The sequence below is a fragment of the Anneissia japonica genome, unplaced genomic scaffold, assembly GCF_011630105.1.
Source record: "Anneissia japonica isolate Jap-2015-1 unplaced genomic scaffold, ASM1163010v1 scaffold4536_len1192065_cov207, whole genome shotgun sequence".
Taxonomy (NCBI): Eukaryota; Metazoa; Echinodermata; class Crinoidea; order Comatulida; family Comatulidae; genus Anneissia; species Anneissia japonica.
Genome location: NW_022703183.1, coordinates 1084176 through 1103086, shown reverse-complemented (window position 1 = coordinate 1103086; position 18911 = coordinate 1084176). Strand labels below are relative to the sequence as shown.

Genomic DNA, 18911 nt, shown 5'->3' with positions numbered 1-18911 from the left:
CGTTCACCTTTCATCAGTTGCCTGACGATCGCAATAGCGTGAAACTCCGAGTAGCAACATTCTGTTCCAGCGACCTCCAGTTCTATATATATATATATATATATATATATGCCCATATATATGCCCAGACCCTTCAGAGTTGTAACATCATAATACAACCACACTTAAGTTACTGTCTAATTTTTGATTGACCAATTGAATATCTTTTTCCAGAAATCCATACCTAAAGTCATGGTTTTGACATCATGTACAATAAACTGAATCCAAGAAACATAAAGTTTATCCAAATGATTTAATAAAAGATTGCTGGTAACCAGAATTCCATTGAAAAATGTCTTATTCTATCACTTAGCTATTCCAGCTTTTTATAAGAAAATTTATATAAATATGTTGATAGAAAAATAATTAAAGCTTATCTTAAAATGTGCCTTACGATAATAAAAATATTGAAAATTAATTGAAGTGTTTAATAGTTAGTTTTGCTAATTAATTGATAATTTTATCTGCTACCATTAAGAAAAAGTATATAATATATATAAAAAGTATGAAGTATTTAAACAACAAATTATAATGGTAATGGGAGTAGACTTGTATAGTACATGATATTAGGTCTCTATGTGCTTTCAACGAATGTCCAAAAAAAGAGGAGAAAAATATGAAACAACAAAAAAGAAAAGAAAAAGAATGATATAATTTACCTGATGATCAAATGATTCAAACATTAGGCAATAATAATGAGGAAACATTCCAAGGTTGCTAAGAATGATGGTGAAAGTATAGTTTTTGACCATTGCTTGGCAACAATTGATCTGTAGACATATGCACAAGCATTTGTTTAAATTCTGTCAAATCTTGATAAGAAATTGATTCCATCGATTATATGGTCTGAAGAATTATATGTAAAATGTTTAGCGTATTTACAGTGATGACTTTTTTATTAAATACTGTAATACTGGAATGGTTTTTGTTTGTTTAAAATTATGGCGCTATCACTATTTCAGTGGCAATGGTACCACTTGATGTACAAAGTCCATCAACAAATTCTCTCTGAGTACAATCAATGTTCATAGTTAGAGTATGCCAAATGGTTTTAAAGCCCCATTCCCTGGAAAATTTCATTGTTAAGAAAAATATAATTTTTGTATAATGTTATAAATAATTATAAATATAATACGGAATTTGCTAGTTTAACTGAATTTAGACATTCCCAAGCATGAAAAATGTGTAAAATAAGACTGAAATTTCATTTTTTGTGTTCCACACCAAAAATAAATGTGGATGAATTTTTCATGTTTGATTTTGCGACAGGTCTGCGAAGAAATATAGTAGGCGCCGAAAACATTAGCCTATCCAACCCTGCTAGGCTAGGCCTAGCCTTACCTCGATTTAGGTTCTGTTATCTCACATAAAAATGGCCGACATGATATTTTCCGTTGCTAGTATTGACACTTGTGAAATATAATATTTCATAGAAATTATTTCAAATTTGTTAAAAAACTGATTCTGACCGAGGTTTAAATGGTTCCTTGGTAGCAAGGTAGAGCTTTTGATTAATGACTTCAATAATTGACAAATTTATTATAAAATTTGCCTTTGAATAAGTTATTGGATAAGAATGGAAAAAGATTGTAGAAATTTGTTTGTTGATGTCAAATTATACTTGTCTCGGATTACATTGGCAAGTTTTTTTTATAGATTATAATTATAGCACTGAAAAATTATGATGAAATTATGATCATAATTACATTTACAATCTGTCTATTGATATGCTTGCTTATTGTGTGCAGTCCCTGCCTTGCTGTATTTTCAACATAATTAAAAAATGATAATTTCCATTCGTTAATAATATAACTGTAGGTTGTTATATTAAGAAATTTAATATTATAATCAAAAGTAAAGATTGCTTTATTAATGGTATATTTAATGATCATGTATGTAGAGTACATTAATCTAAAGGTGAGCATTAGACTGGTTCAGGGTTTGTATTCATATTCAAGATAAATATGCAAAGTATACTATTTTTTATCTGATGAATGTAGATGATCCCTTCTTTTGGTAATTAGTATTAATATGTCTGTTGAAATGAAAATATACAGAAGGGTAGAGTATGCGTTGGGAACTCCACAGCTGGAGGATGAAGGAGCATTTGCTTTCAAACAGCTCTATGTCAACCTTGAGAGACCTCCACTTGAAGTCAATTATGATCCTAACTAATGAATTGTGAAATGCTCAGTGATCCAGGCCTATACACGGATGTTTTGCTTCTCTATTATGGATACAATATACCACGATGATCTGAGCGTAAATTATAAGTATTTAAGTGCTATGGGAGAAAAAAATTAAAATAATAAATATTGAACTACTTAAAATTTATTTTGTTTAATATGTTTATAATAAATATTACTCCAAGTATTAGTTGTTGTAGTTGGCATCTTCTTAAATTTTAAGTATTTAAATTCTATGGGAGAAAAAAATTAAAATATTAAATATTGAACTACTTAAGATTTAATTTTTTAATATGTTTATAATAAATATTACTCCAAATATAGTTGCTGCAGTTGGCATCTTCTTAAATTTTAAATAATTACATAAACATAGTCATCGTCAATTTTCCATAAATAATTTTTTCAAAGTTTTTAAGCCTGATATTTTAATAATTGTGATTTCTGCTGATGCACCATTTTCATTGTTTATAATGCACTCATAAAAAGAAATTATACAATATATTGTGTCATCTCACTTAATATCTCATCTGTTGAAATTGTGGTTGCTAGGTACATCTTGATTGTAGCCAAAATTACTAATTTTAATATAAATGTGGAAGATTAATCATTAACCTTGGTTTTCAATATTCATAACTAGAATTTGATACCAAGTACTTTAGTATAGATGAAATTCTAGATAAAGCCCTTGATAATTTATCTCCTTGAGATATATTTACAGTAGGCCTATTCTCTGGTCAGCTACCTCTAATCCTAGCCTAATGTGTGTTGATAATATTCAACCACTGAATTAGACTATTTTTCCATAATAATATAATAATAATAATAATAATGAATAATGATAAAAATTAAAATATTACTTTCTGAAAAACAGATCAAGCGTTCAAACATCGTCCTGCTAGCGCCGCACTGTAGCTGCTGGAGGTCCAAATGGCCCCAGCCAAAATTTCCAATTTCAAATATTTAGAATTGGACAAAAAGGAAAATTTAATCTATCTTCAATCTAGTTTTTCTTATTCTCCATTAGAACCACATTTCAGCTTCTACATAATTCATAACTTTCTAATGTGTACTACATTATACATCAGTATTGTCCAAATGTAGTACTTACAAAATTACAAGATAAATGAATGAATAATTATATAAATAGAACTTATAAATATATTATTCAAAACAGTATGTAAATTAAACATTCATTTGAATATTGAACAAACTCAAAGTTGTGAGTTAGAAACTGCCATCGCTTGTTTCCTTGACACTTATCTGTGTTTGCATCTCTCCACCCAAGTGGGTACTTGGTGAATGATCCTTAGCTATGTGCATAACATACAAGTGGAGTTGAGTTCAAAGAATATATTCTTGCGATATCAGAAAGGTGGCGTGGAGTCCAGATAGCATGCAATCTAGTGGGGGCGTTTGGCACAGTGTTTAAGGCGTTGGACTTCTGATCACGAATCAGTTGAGAAGGCAAAGTCCTTAATAATGATGAAAGTGCATACATTGCCTTCCAAAGGTATAGTGGTGCAAAACCATTAAAACGGTTGAAAATACTATAAATATAATTTTAAATTAGTGATTTTAAGTGCTCAATATTAATGAATATGTGTTTGAAATTGCTTTTTTCTTGTACTTTTATGTCATGCATTGTTAGAAAATTTGTTTTTAATTTTACTGTTGTAAATGTATTCTTTGAAAATTATGAAATTGAAAAAAATTACTTGTTAGTTTTTTTGGGGGCTCATGTTTGCTAACAACTGTATTTTATCTGTTTCTGTTTAAGTCAATTAATTTATTGATTACTATTTAAGACATTTTCAAGGAGAGTGTGATAAGTGTTGAGTTTGAGCTTGAACAGTAGTTAACATTCAAGGCACAATGTATGTAAGAAAAACATCAAATTTTGAATAAATTGAAATTGAAAAAAAAAAATGAATTCTATATTTAAATAAAATAAATTAACATACATTTATATAACTGTAGTCGTGAAGATCTAATTACTTTATTTATCTTTATTGGTACATGACCCATCGACTACTATTACCTGCATTAACAATTACTAATCGCAATTCAAAGCAATTACATGGACAATCACCCAGAACACTAATTAATGGATAACCAGTTTAAACAATGATGAGAGAAATTAGATCAGTAGCAGGAAGTTTTGAAACTAAATTGATTTTACCAGTTGTAATATTTAATTTTGGTTTAATAAATAGCCAATGTTTGAGATAGTTTATGATTAGAGATATAACAATTGAATAAGAAAAAATACACATTAAAATATATATTTAATAGTCGAAAAATAGTATATAGTAGCAGAATATTAGAATAAGATGTTGATAACTTAACAAAAGAATAAGAAGAGAATTCCCTCAGTTTGCTTAAATTTTGATTTAGTTGAAGAAATTGAAAAATTGAATTGAAAACTAGTTTAAAATTCATGATTATTTGTTTATTTATTATATTGATCTATTTTTGATATTGATATATTTTATATATTGATCTATTTTTGGTAAGTTATTTTCGGTTGTTATTTGTGAAATTTTGTTTTCCATCTTACCAGTCTTTGTAATTTTGTCAACAATTATTTTAGAATATGCTTGTAAATAGTTTAAACATTCATACATTAATGGGTTTTCTACAAATACTGCAATGTATTTACCTATAGTAAGGTTGTGTTTCAACGCACTAACCACGAACACGGTTTTAAGGCCTGTTTATACCATAACGATAACGATAAAAAATCTAAAAAGCTATTGTTCATATAGAAAATAAAAGAAATAAGATTATTTTTTACACCAGAACGATTCGATAACAATTCATTAGTTATGCGATAACAACATATTTCGACAAATCAAATCAGATGACGTCATAATCATGGAAAAACATTAAAATCGTAGTAGTAGCAACAATTTTATCGTTTTTCCATGATTATGACGTCATCTGTTGAAATATTTTGTTATCGTATACACGATAAATCGTTATCGAATCGTCCTAGTATGAAAATTTCTCTTATTTCTTTTGTTTTTTATATGAACAATCGCTTTTTTATTGTTATCGTTATCATTGAAGTATAAACAGGCCTTTATGTCCTTGAATGTATTTTCACTACCCAAGGCGACCCTCCAAATTTCGCCGTTTATACAACACGCTAATACGTGTGTTTCACACCGAAAGATTCGTATGGCGCAATGTATTTTGGGATACCTTGTCAAACCAACAATGCAACTCTACTCTCCTTCCCTCCTGAATTTACACGGTTTGTTTTTTGGAAGAGGAGTGGATTGTTTACAGTTAATCGATTGTGTTAATATCATCCCCTTAACATTTTCTCTCGTAATCCTATTTGGTTGTTACTTCACTAATTTTGTATTTACCATTGCTAACGTTTGAGTATCATGGGAGAAGACGATCTTTTGATTGTTTCTGTCAGGGATGATAGGCTAGTTGGACAGACGAATGGAGGGGGAAGGCCATAGGCTTGATAAGATAAGAATGATGTGTACTTGATTTTGTTGCGTTACTTGCCGAGCGATATATTATAAAACAAAAATTAATTATAATCTAATTTATTCGGATGAACAATTTTATATCAGTGGCACTTGAGCCTTAGGGAACAAGTAGGCATCGCCAGGGTCACCAACTGGCAAAATTTGGCGATTCGTCAAGTAGCCTCTTTTCCAGGTGGTTTTGTAATCACACAGAATCCAATCTCGTTTATACAACACTCTAAACTTAACCTGGCTTGTAGTGCGTGTAATGGTGTGTTGTATAAATGGGCCCTAAGCTACTGTATGTTAGTGTACCATAAGTTCCAGTGGTACATTATGAAAGTTAATTTTATGTTGAAGTCTTTGAAGTCATGTCTCTGGGGTGGTAATATAATCACATCTTTGTCATACCAACAATATGATGGTTGTCAAACATATTATAATTATTAATCAAATTATTATGATCAAAAGCTGTATGAAGTGACAGCGTTCTAATGAAAAACTTTATTATCAACACACACACACTCTGATTCACCCAGTGAACTTATTCAGGTGCCTCTACAAGCAGTAAACAATGTTAAAATCCCAACTTTCATGGGCATCAATTGGTGGGGGACAGGGTCGACTTTTCAAAGTAGGGGGACATCATATCAATTGTTTCTCCCCCCCCCCCCACTTTTTACCAAACTTCTGTAGTTAAAACACAACTTATTCAAAGCGAGCGGAAAGAACAACAATTACAAACGACTGTCATGAATTTTTGTCTGTTCACTTGTGCTCTGTTCCAAGTGCAGTGCATATTTCCGGTCCAAAACCGAGTAAAAACGCAATTGCTTGTACATTTCATAACCACTTCAGTAACCACTCCATTGATTTATGGGTACAATGGCTAAATTTAATGTGAAGTCATGTTTACGAACTCCGATGTTACGTTGACTCTCGCCATGACGCTGGGGCGGTTGCAGACGGTGCAGAAGGAGATTCAAAAAGAGTAGAAAACTGAAAAACCTCTTGATTCATTTTAAAAGTACTATACATGCAAAAAGACTAAATTGGAGTTACTGCTATCTTATTTGTTTTTCATGGTTCGAATTCTTCACAAGCTTATTAGTAGAAATCATTATTTTTAATTACCGAGTATTTCGGTAGCGGATTCAAGGGGGCCCGGCTGGCCTACCCTCCCTAAATTGTTCAAAATTTAAAAGTGGAGAAAAAAGAAAATTATTTTCAAATTTAAGCCTCAACTAGAGGTGCCATAGTCATAAGTTTTCTTACCTCAGCCCCAACCATGGTGGGGCAGAGGAGCCCTCCTTCTTTCTTTCTATCTCAAATTCCTGGTCTGCCACTGTAGTGTAGTGTGGGAATAAACATTAATTTCATTCTTTAAAATCAAATACGACTCATAAAAGGCCCAAGACATCCTTATTTTGCAATTCATCCCTCCTCCCCCACTTTCAACCACGGATCGACGTCCTTGCCAACATCAAACATAATAATATGATCTTCTTAAACTTTAAATACTGGGTAACTTTTAAGAAATTACCTAGCAAGCTTTCAACATAATATTTAAAGCATTTTTTACTTCATTACTATTGATTTTTATAAATGTAATTATTGTAATATATTTTTTTTCCTATATTGTGTGTTGTGTATAATCTACCTAGTCACCGATTGCCTTACTGCAGTTGACTGGGTTGACCTAATTGCAGTCAACAGGTTTGCATTCAAACTTTATCTCTATTATTATCATACACATTATCATGGTAAACATTACTGGTATACATTCCTTTACAATTTCCCACTACTGAGTACTCTTCACCAAAACCTGTGCTATATGTTATCAGCTCTTGAGACACACTGAATTTCCCATAGCTGTTGGAAGATTTGTCTCTGCCTGGTGTTGTAACCGCACACTCGTGTCTATCCATATCCTACACCGGTATCCTTATCAACCTTTATCAACTTCCACAAGATATTAAATTGCGCCCTAAGCTAAATTGACGTCAATGGAAATTGTCCTGACCAGCCTCCATACCCATCCATGAATGCATTGGGCCTGATTAGCTTGTGAATCTCAATTTTAATTTCAGTCACTGACGCTTCCAGCTAAGGTTCTGTGATTTATGATACCATACTACCATACTCTTTTTTTTCAGGGAAAATCATCTTCACTTCCAACATCATTTGGAAGGAGTGATCTTAAATGATGATACTAAATTGAGTTCCTGTAGAACTTAATTTAGGCCCTATATAACTAAGTATTTAATTATCATCCATCTAAAGCTGAAAAAGTGATGAGGGAGGGAGGCTTTTTATTTTTTTACTTTGCTGAAACCAAATATCACCCTTGGGTTATTGCTGGTGCATTGATATTCAAAGAAAAACACATGGTTGAGATTATACCACAATCTACTAACATTTAAAAAAAAATAAATTGAAAAAAAATTTCAGGTACCATGTACATAATTAAACAGGTTTATGAATATTAGAGTCCTAGAAACCTGCAGAGCTCAAGTGGGGTGGCGTGAAAGGAGGGATATACTGTAATAATGTAGGTTACAATCTTGATATGAATAATATATATTTATTAGCATGAGTAGTTTCTGGCATTCAACTGTCTGCATTAATTTACTTTCTGATTGTTTATCTATTCATACCTAGTAAATCACTGGTAATACTTGAAGTTATTACTCTACACATGATTAATGTAATGTAGCAATAAGGTTACATGATAAAAGAAATATGTTGTGTGAGGCATTTCCAAAATAAGGACTAAGTATTTGATATCTCAATACACAGGTAGACATACTTATATTGCTATTATTGTCTTTTTTGAATATGCACCATTTATAATACTACATAGACGTAATACAATAGAGTATTGATATTATTGTTGTATTTTCAAAATACATTGCTACAACTGTCTATATAGAGTAGTAAGTTTACCTTACCCCGGGCCTAATCCATATATTAATGAATTGTACTAACTCTTCTAGATAAAAACATTCATACAAAATTGGTTTGCCCAAAACAAGTTCATAGATATTGTTAATAAATTGATGTTATAAATGTTAAATTAAAACTTCATATATTTGATAAAGCTTACTTAAATTTTAAGCTTTTGATTTTTACTTAGTTTCACTGTTCACATGGAAATTGTGTCATAGGTGATGATGTTTGTAATCATGACAAAACAGACCAATGTACTAAGCAATGTACAAATGAATTAGTATATATCACATGTGTTATTACACATAATATAATTCATTTTTATGTTATCGTACATCACAGAATGTTGGAACCTCAGGATGTTTACATTTTAATATGCACCAGAAGGTTATAGTGAAATGATAATGTGAACTTGTGAAACTACTCCTTTAAATTGTTGTTATCAGATAAATGTGTTGATTCTTGAAAATGAGTTTTGATGTGCCTCATTGGCTTACCGGTAAACAGCTTAAGACAGCCACAAAGTTTACACATAACCAAACGTGACAAAGTGTGCTCGACACGACCCAAAGGACACACCATGATGGGTAATGCGGCTATCAACTATGCATGAATAATAATAATTTCTGACATGGACACTAAGTTGTCTCCTCCTTTAAGTGTACAGAAATTATTCTAATATGTCTTTCTAATTATCAAATTGTAAATTTTACTGTCATCAATTTCCTATTTTTTCATACAGACTCCTTTAAAAAGTGATTTAAAAACTTCATATTGTCATCAACGTTGCAGTTGTTATCAATATTGTCATTGTCATCACAGTCGATGTCACCTTTTTAATACTATATTATGTTCTTTGTCACATTTACAATAATTTGTAACATAACTATATCATTATTGTCATTTATATTGTGATCATTATTAACTCATCTGTTGCATTTTTCGTATGTCGTTTGTTAGGCTATTTCAATGATTGACATATTTATATTAAAAAGTTCTTTTACTAATATTCCAATTTCATAAAATTACAGTGTTAACTAATGATTAGAAAAAAAATATTATTTACTATTTATAAAGTTCCCCTCTCTCCCAAAAAGGTCTAGAGGACCATACAAAAATTAAAACAAACATAAAACATTATTTTTAGAAGCAAAAACACTTCATAATACACTACCCTGCTGTAATTCAACAAAATATTGAAGATAGGCAAAAAAAAATATACATATAAAAAAAATATAGATGAGATGACAAACGAGTTTAAAAAGGGCAATTTATTTCTGTGCTCTGGGAATGGACAGTTCCATTTCTCAAGAAGGGTGTTCCCATAATCACTAGTTTGTCTCCAGGTTTTTATAGTCAATTAGATTAATAATTCTGTGAATGTAGAATTATGTTATTGATTGGTGACCAGTTTCGGGAGCTGTCAATAATGTTAGTACTAGAAAATATTAAACCTAATTTATTACTTCCATTACAGACGACATTATCATTTTCAAGTATACCCTGTAATCCTAAAACATATTGGAATGCCTCACAGTTTTTAACATGATCAAATATAACACTATCAGATCGTGAAGAATGTTCTTTAAGTTTATTTATTAAGCACTTATCTTTCTTACCAATATAATCACTATTACAGCCTGGACATTTAAAATGATAGACAAGAGAACAGCAGATGAGTCTGCTATTTCATGACTATACATGAGTAATATAAAAGTTGATTGACTGAAAATGTAAATGAATAGTGATTTTTAGTGACTAGACAGTTTTTCATAGGACCAGGCCTAGCCTAGGCCTATAGTATTAGCATTTAGTAGTCCTAGGCCTAGGGCCCTTTGATCCCCGCACTTTCCCTTTAAGATTGTATGTATAGTAGATGCCCCATGAGCTCACTTTATTCATGATAATAGTAATTGACAATCTACTTTTGAGGGATGTATGTATTTTCATAGAAATTGAGAATGTACAGTATAGAACTAGTTAATGAATGTGTGCACAAATTCAAGTTGTATATAGTTAATATTCATGTAAAGCATTTGTGACAGTGGTGGCGGCATGTTTTGACTGATGAGAGTGGATGAAGGCCTCAAAAGGTCTATGTGAATGAAGTATTCATAATTATGCTCGCAGTGTGAATCTCTGACAGTGGACAGTAAAGGTCAGCAACCCATTTGACCATTGTTATGCTGATATGACAGATATATTATCTAGAATAATATTTGTAGTATTAAAATATTAGAATAAAATTAATTTTTCATATATAGACTGTATAGTATTTAAGAAAAGTGCATTGTCTGTTCAGTAAGGTATAGGATAAACTACAGAACAATAACTATATATATATAGAAAATTTAGCAAATTTTATCAACAGTAAGCACTTTAGCCCTATAGGGATCACAATGTTGAGAGTTCCATTCATTCATCCATATGCCAGGAGACACAAAACCTGTAGGCCTATTATACATATGAAGAATTAAATTAAAATGTAAAATCATCTAAATGTTAGTAGGTTTTTATTTTTTTTATTTTTCATTTATTTTTTATTTTATTTTTAAAAATTTTTTTTTTCTGGGAGCAGCCCATCTCTAAGATGACAGTGGTTCCGCTTTTGCTGCTCCCTGGCTCACCTGATTATTCTTTGTTCGTGAATTTCTGATTTTTTCTTTCTTTTTTTATAATTGTAATGTTTTATATTGTTAATTGTTTTTGCCAAAATGAATAAAATAAAAATAAATAAAATGAGCATTTGATGTATCTGTGGTAATTGAATGCATCCAGAAGAAAAATATAACCCAATTCTTTATGCTAAAATACAAAAAATATAAATTTATTCCATGGAGTATTCTAGAGTATAGTTTCTTAAAAAATTTCCACATAAAAAAAACATCTGTTAACAGTAAAATAACAGCTCTTTGTAGGGACAGATAACAGTATTTAATATAGTTTTATGATTATGGCGAACATCTACATTTCATAATTATGATTGAATAGATGTGTTGCATTATTTATAATCTCCCATGTAACAAAAACTTACAAAAATGTAGTATAGAGTGTGACACGAGAAGCATTGCATAGAAATGGATAAAGGTTGTCTGGTGTCAGTTTCAGGTTCAGAAGCTTACTGGCTGAGAAAAGGTTAGGAAAACAAATTAAAGCAAGGAGATAATGTAGAATGAAAGATGCGCTGCTTCGTGAAGACGCTCATTTTTCAGTTTTAAACAGTTATATTTACTTAGTGTTACCAGTATGTTCATGAATGAATTTTGAATTTTAACATAAATTATAAAGTAACCAATAATAGCAAACATGTAAGATCGTAAATAATATGGTATGTGAATGTGTGTGTGTGGCTTAAAAACCACAAAATTGCCATGTATATTTACACTCAAAGACTGACAGTGGTAACTTCATGCAAATTGGAATGTATGACATATAGTATTTTATATAATGACTGTTGTTTTTTTTAATAACAAGAGAAGTCTACTTTCTAAGGAATTTATTATATAGCTATAAAATTAGATCAGGATGAATGGTTGGTCCACTCAAGAACCTGTACTGCAGCGAAGCATGCATTCATTGTCCCAACCCATTCAAGAGCATTTTTGTGTAATGGGTGCTGCGATGCATGTAATCTTTCCCTAGCTACCCATCCATATCAGTTCTGTGCCCTGTTTTCTTGATTTTTTTTACTCAACACCTTATTGTAGGCTCAAACATAGGGTTTGCATTAGTAGTGAAAGTTAAGAAGTATTTATTGGTTTTGCCAACAATTGAACAATGAACCAAAGCATTATGTGGTTCAGCGCACACACATTACCTACCACACTATTCAGTCAATTGCCCACAAAAAGAAAAAAAAACAAAACAAGGTTTATTGGGATTGTGATTCGCATTCAACTCATTCAAATTTAGAGATATATCCAATAGTCCTACCTAAAAAAAACAAAAGTAAAAATAAAAACAAACTTTTTTAAAAGTAAGAATGAATTGCAGACTTATTATTACAATAAACACTTTTTTTAACAAATGTCAAGATTTTAATTTAAGTATTATAAAACTTTACTTTTTATTACAAATGGTTTCTTGCAGGGGTTTGTTAGTTTTAAAAGAAAATTGCTAGTGGAATTATTTTGAAATATTGTATAATTTGTAATATTCAAACAGTGTATTAAGGACTGAGAAAATTTTCTGATAGTAGTGTCTTTCTGTGGATTTATGAGAGTTAAAGAATTCTAGAGTGCTAGCTGAGACTCCAATATGTATTATGTGCTTCCAAAATGGCTGCATGCTTGCAAGTGAGTGCTGCCGTGTGGGGATTAACTAGCTGTCTCATACCTCAACGGTATTGTTTGAAGTTTTGTTAGTAGATCTGTGGCTGTACATTTGAAACAGCCATTTTGCTATTTGAATATATTCTCATAAATAAACAAATATATTGGAGCATTCCATTCTAGTTTTCATACTGTATGGGATTTTACTCATCATTGCCTGGTGTTGACCTTGTTATAAAATATCTGATGTCATTGAATTGGAAGTCATACTAGTACTAAAACTGTTTTTGTGTATTAAGTAGGTCTATATGTAGGCCTATATATAAAACTGATATATTTATACCTGATGAAGTTTTCATTGACTGCCAGTTAAAGTTAATGTCAGAATGCTGCCTCATCATTACCTGTTATATATTTATAAAGTTTTTGAAAAATTATATGATTGATTATTATATTTTATCTTATTTGGTTTAAAGATAATATACTGTATCTTTCTGTTGAGTATTTGGCAGCAATAGAAGAAATTAAGTTGAATTATATATGGCATTTGGATATCCTAAATATATTTTTCGTATTAGGCCAAATAAAATGAATTGTTAGTTTCACGCCCAGCATTTGAAATTCTTTTTTGGCGACTCAGGGTATTTACTATTTGCTTTTTACTATCCTATATACTAAAAAAAATGAATCTTTATAATGTATTTCTGTCATTTATGTTTCCACCTCTTCTTAGACTTGCCATAATTCTTTCAGGTAGTCTTTATTTTCATTGTCCATGAAAAAATGAATGTTTTTTTTAAAAATAGCATAGAATTAATTTTTTCATGAGGCTCCAAAATTTGATGAGGACAGGGACGTGAAACTAGTAATAAATTTTATTTGGCCTTTACTGTATTTACAACAAACAAATGGTATGAACATTTGGTTATTGTTTTGGATTATTACTATAGCTTGTATTGTTTTGTCTTTCAGACCAGTAGAATGGTGCTTTGTACTGAAAACTGACCACTATTTCCAAACTGATCTTTCCTTCAACATCTTCTTTTTGCTCTATTTTATTCTGAGAGTAAGTATAAAAAACATATGACAAAAGAAAGAAGAAAATAAATAACAAAAGGATTGAAGATGCTATATATATTATGTTGATGACATTGTTGATGATGCTATAAATAGTATGATATGTCATTATTGAAGATGTTAATAGTATGAATACTTGGCATTAAAAATGCTAGTATCATCATCTATTTAATCTAACAAACTTGATGATATTTTGTTATTTTTAAAAATAATAATATGAAATTTGTAATAAATATGTTGTTTTCATTCAAATAACATGGATAATATTAGTTACACTACTAGATAATTAGTAGATATATTTTTATTAACAGATTAATGATTCAGGTAGTATTCATTTGTTGAAAAATATCTAATATATTTTAAGTGCTTCTTGCATTTAATAACTATAAATACTACATATACGTATAATACATATGCAACTATTTTGTACATGTACATACTGTATATAACTATACCCACATATAACTATATACATACATACATATATATAACTATATATACGAGTGCAATATGATACAAAATATAATGAGTTGACGGTTCTAAAAATGTCACGATTAGATTTTATAGTATATTCACCTGTAGTACAAACAGAGAGCACTCCTATGATTAATTGAAACATAAGCTTTTAATGTATGCAGTGCACTTCTTCAATTAAAACTAAGCTTTACGCAGATTACAATTCATTGAGTTTGTTTGTTTTTTTGCTCTTTAAATTGGGGAGCCTATTCGGTACAATGCACTGTTCTCCCATAGGGCCCACCGCCACCTACATACAAAGCAACAGTATTAAAGTTTATTATTGACAAAAAAATAATTAAATTAACTAAAAAAAACAATGCCCTCTGGTGCCAAACTAAAATTGTAACAAGAATTTTAAAAATAATTGTAGGTTAACATTAACAGTACTGAAAGGTCCACTGATTAATCTCAGATAAGAAAGTATAATACATACTCCAAGTATTGAAATGGCAGGCCATCGTGTTGGGATTCAATATTTCAACATTAATTATGTCATCATCAGTGTAACAGTACTACAATGTTTATAAAATACTGCATTTAGCATTAACCAAAAAGTTATTAAAAGTTAATAAATAAAAATGTAAGTAAGATTACTATTCATTTAATTAATACAAGTTCAATTCAATTGAAATAATACAGATTTTTCTTAATTTAATCTGCTCAATATTTAGTTCTTCTATAGCAGAATCATTTTTTTTTTCAAGATTCATTACTACGTTTGGGGGACTATAGCATCCAGATGTACTGCTTCTAGTGTGAAAGGAAGAATACTGTGTGATTAAAGCTTGTGTTTTACTAATACCCTAGCTTCACATTGTGATTGGTTGTAGCAGTTGCAACACCCAATCGCACCTCAACAATAGTAGTCGATAGGTAATCCAGGGGTCCCAAAAGAACTCCATTCGCAGGAGATTTTGTCGGGAAACTTTGGCTGCCTGCAAATACAACCCACGTCGCGTTGCAGCCAATACTAAACTAATCATATCATCAAATACTTGACATTCAATGATCAAACACACAGTTACTTGCACTTGCTTTCATTTTTACTTACACAATGTAATTTAATACCATGAGATAGTAATTGTTATTGTCGTGATGGAATAATAGACAATAACTGGATTTGCGTCAGGAGAAAAATTACACCTATAATACCATGAGATTACGTAAATTCTGGAATCTACTACTCTGTACAGTAGGCATAGTCTAATCTTACATTATTCATTTATTTACACTTAGGCCTACATCAATATCATTAATTACATCAATTTACACTTTTCTGGCATCTGTTAGTTTAATATTGTATTCAATAGTAGTAGTAGTAGCTTCTTTGCCGCTGAGAGAAGAGCGGAATTTGGATGCAGTTCATGGCAAACAAGTCTGTAAACATAAATAAATAACGAAAATATCATCTCAAAATGTATGTAACCTAATTATTTTATTCTTGTTAAAATATCGATAGTCTTGTCTAGGTGTACATAGCTTGACTTCAAAAACCTTAACTGAGGTCTAGACCTAAGGAATTTTAAGGACGGTAGGCCTAGTCTAGGCCCTAGTACAAGAAAAAAAATGGCTCAAGGAGTTGGCCTGGCTATGCTTAGGCCTAGGTAGGGTAACGACGAGTGCAGGCCTCTACAACCATCCATTTCCAAGTCACAAAAATGAATACAGAACGTATGGTTTTTATCACAATCTCATAAAACTGTTTAAAAAGAAGTCAACATACCTTTAAATATTTATTTATTTATATATTTATTACAAATTCAACAATAAAGTCAAGAGGGAACCATGGGCCAAGGGCCCAACACAAAGTTGGAACCTCTTTATATAAAATAGAAACAATGTACAATATGTAAAATATCTTTCAACATCGGCCATTCCACCGTTCTTCACCGATATTACAGCATAACTAACAACATGGACCTCCATGTTTTCAGTATACTTTTTCCTGAGTTGAGTTTGTTGACATCGATGGTGCGCCACCAGTGGCGAACGTAATCTTGTGAATTAAAAGCGCATGAATTTTGCGTTTCTTCGCTGGTGCCATATTTTTACTTACTATTTTTGACTATCAATTAATAATTGTGTGATTATTTTCATGAAACAGCTCGATAAAGTTAACTTTATGCAAATAGTTAGCTGTAGGCCTGTTCTACGGATCAAAGGACGTGTTGTTTACAGGGCTGTTTAAATATCAAATCACACTGCTGGCATGGTCAGGCCGGGCGTCACAAGAATGGGCGCATAAACTTTTAATAAACAAAATGTATGTTGATTCCGTGTTTTCAGCAGGTAACGAATTTAATTGCAAATGCATTATAGGAGTGGAATAAACTTATTTGTGATTGTTTTTTAACATCATGAGTTATGTTTTTACCTAGGTCTAGGCTAAGCTGATATTCAAAATTAAATAACCTACTTAAATTTTCAAAAATTTACAGAATTTTTTTTATGCGGTAGAAAAACGTAAGCTTATGGTAGCGCGGTAGATCGTTGCTAAAGCGGTAGACTACCGCAAGTAGCGGTAGGCTTGGGACCTCTGGTAATCGATATCGCACTTGTTACAATGATTGGGTGCTACAATTTTATACTCCGGATTACCACAGAATCCGGTCATAACAAATTTCACATGCACTGATTAGCTGCGCACAGTCAGCATAGACCTACACCTGAAGCCTAGTACCATTTGACATCCCTTTCCAATATAAAGTATTTTTGTGTCTGATTTGGTCTGAATGCACTCGGGAGTAATCAGTTTTGGAATTATTCATTCATTCATTTATAGGAATCTACTTCAGTATACATTAAAATACAATAATAGTAAACTAATGAAGAAGGCATTTCCAAAAAAAAACAAAAGCTTGTGTGCATGCCTAAACAGTGAATACAAAGAAAATAGAGAGGGAAAACTGACAACAAAACATAAATAGGGACAATGAAGACAAGAAACTGATTGTCATTCACAATTCTAATAGAATAAATTTAAGTATTTATTTAATTAATTTGAATATATTGATAAAAGATGATATTAATTTTAGAAAAGCTTTTATTTGATGCTGATTTCTTGATATTTACATGTAAGTTATTCCAGAGTTTTGGTCCACTGAATCTATTGTGTTGAAAGAAGATTTTTTTATGCTGGGGAATATGGAAGTCAATTATAGTTCTAGTAGTGTAATTATAGAAGTAGAAATTTGGATGAAGCAGATTACAAAACTTGGTTGATTTAGACATTTTTTTGACAAGTAGAGAAAATTACATTGTGGATTAATATTAATGTCATGAAATTTCAAATAAAAAAGTATTCCATTGTGGTTGGGACATTCCATTTGGTTGGTGATTATATTATGTAACAGGGAAGCAGTGGTAGGTGTAATTCTAGTAGGGTGATGTATAAGGAACATATAAAAATAGCTAAAAAGGGAATGTATAAAGTGAAGAGCATGATTATTTGTATTATATTTAAGGATATCAAAGTTGAAATCACCAAGTAGGAAACAGTTTGTTTCTCTTTAGTGAGTTTGCTAAGGACCTGCTTAATTTTGTCTAGGAAAGCATTCTAATGAAGGGCCCTGTAAATGGTATCAATGACAATATTTTTTTGATGATTTTTGTTTAATTTCAATGCAAAGAGAGTCACAAAAGGATTAATCAATTGCCAAATATCTTACTTTTAAAGACAGTTATTTTCGGATAAACATCGCTACACCACCAATGGCTTTTAACTTCTATGATTGAAAATGAAATGATAATTAGGATTCTGGATTAGTGGGCTCTCATGTTTTAACCAGGTTTCTGAGGTAGCAATCAAGTAAAATTTAAAATGTAAGGAATTTAGTGAAATGTTTATGAAATCAAAATTGCAATGGAGGCTTCTAGAATTAAAATGAATAGTAGAAAAACTTTTTTCGTTTTTTCAATATTTCTGAAGTGTTTGGTAAAATCATTTGGAAAAAAATATTTTGAAATGAAGTAATCATTAAAAAAAAAATTGAAGGTCTGGTTCAATATCTTTATTGAGATAATCATACATTGAAAATGGGTTAAATGTTAGGTCAGATAGACAGTCAGTTTCATTGTGGGAGCAATTTACGAAGGAAAAACAATTGACACAAACAGGAGGTGATCAGTAATAGTATGCAAATTTAAATGTACAGTCTAAAGGCAAATAGAAAAATTTATAAGATTATCACTCCTGCCCGCGTCAAAAATAAACAGCTACTATGTATAATCTTAAATTTATAAGATTCTCCTGACGCAAATCAGGAGAAATGTTTCTCCTGACGCAAATCCAGTTATTGTCTATTATTCCATCACGACAATAACAATTACTATCAACACTGCAGTACCCGCTGCTTACTTGGACTCGAATTCAACCCTGGCCA

The 18911-nt window shown here is 30.9% G+C and overlaps 1 protein-coding gene across 21 annotated transcripts in view; it reads left to right on the top strand.

Annotated features, from left to right (window-relative positions):
• LOC117104321 (calcium-activated potassium channel subunit alpha-1-like) overlaps window positions 1-18911 on the top strand; it is a 102863-nt gene that overhangs the window by 18637 nt on the left and 65315 nt on the right. For all 21 annotated transcript variants that reach the window (XM_033245117.1, XM_033245136.1, XM_033245134.1 and 18 more), the window contains exon 3: window positions 13906-13999. In XM_033245117.1, the coding sequence (XP_033101008.1) occupies window positions 13906-13999 (94 nt within the window). The remainder of the gene's footprint in view (window positions 1-13905; window positions 14000-18911) is intronic.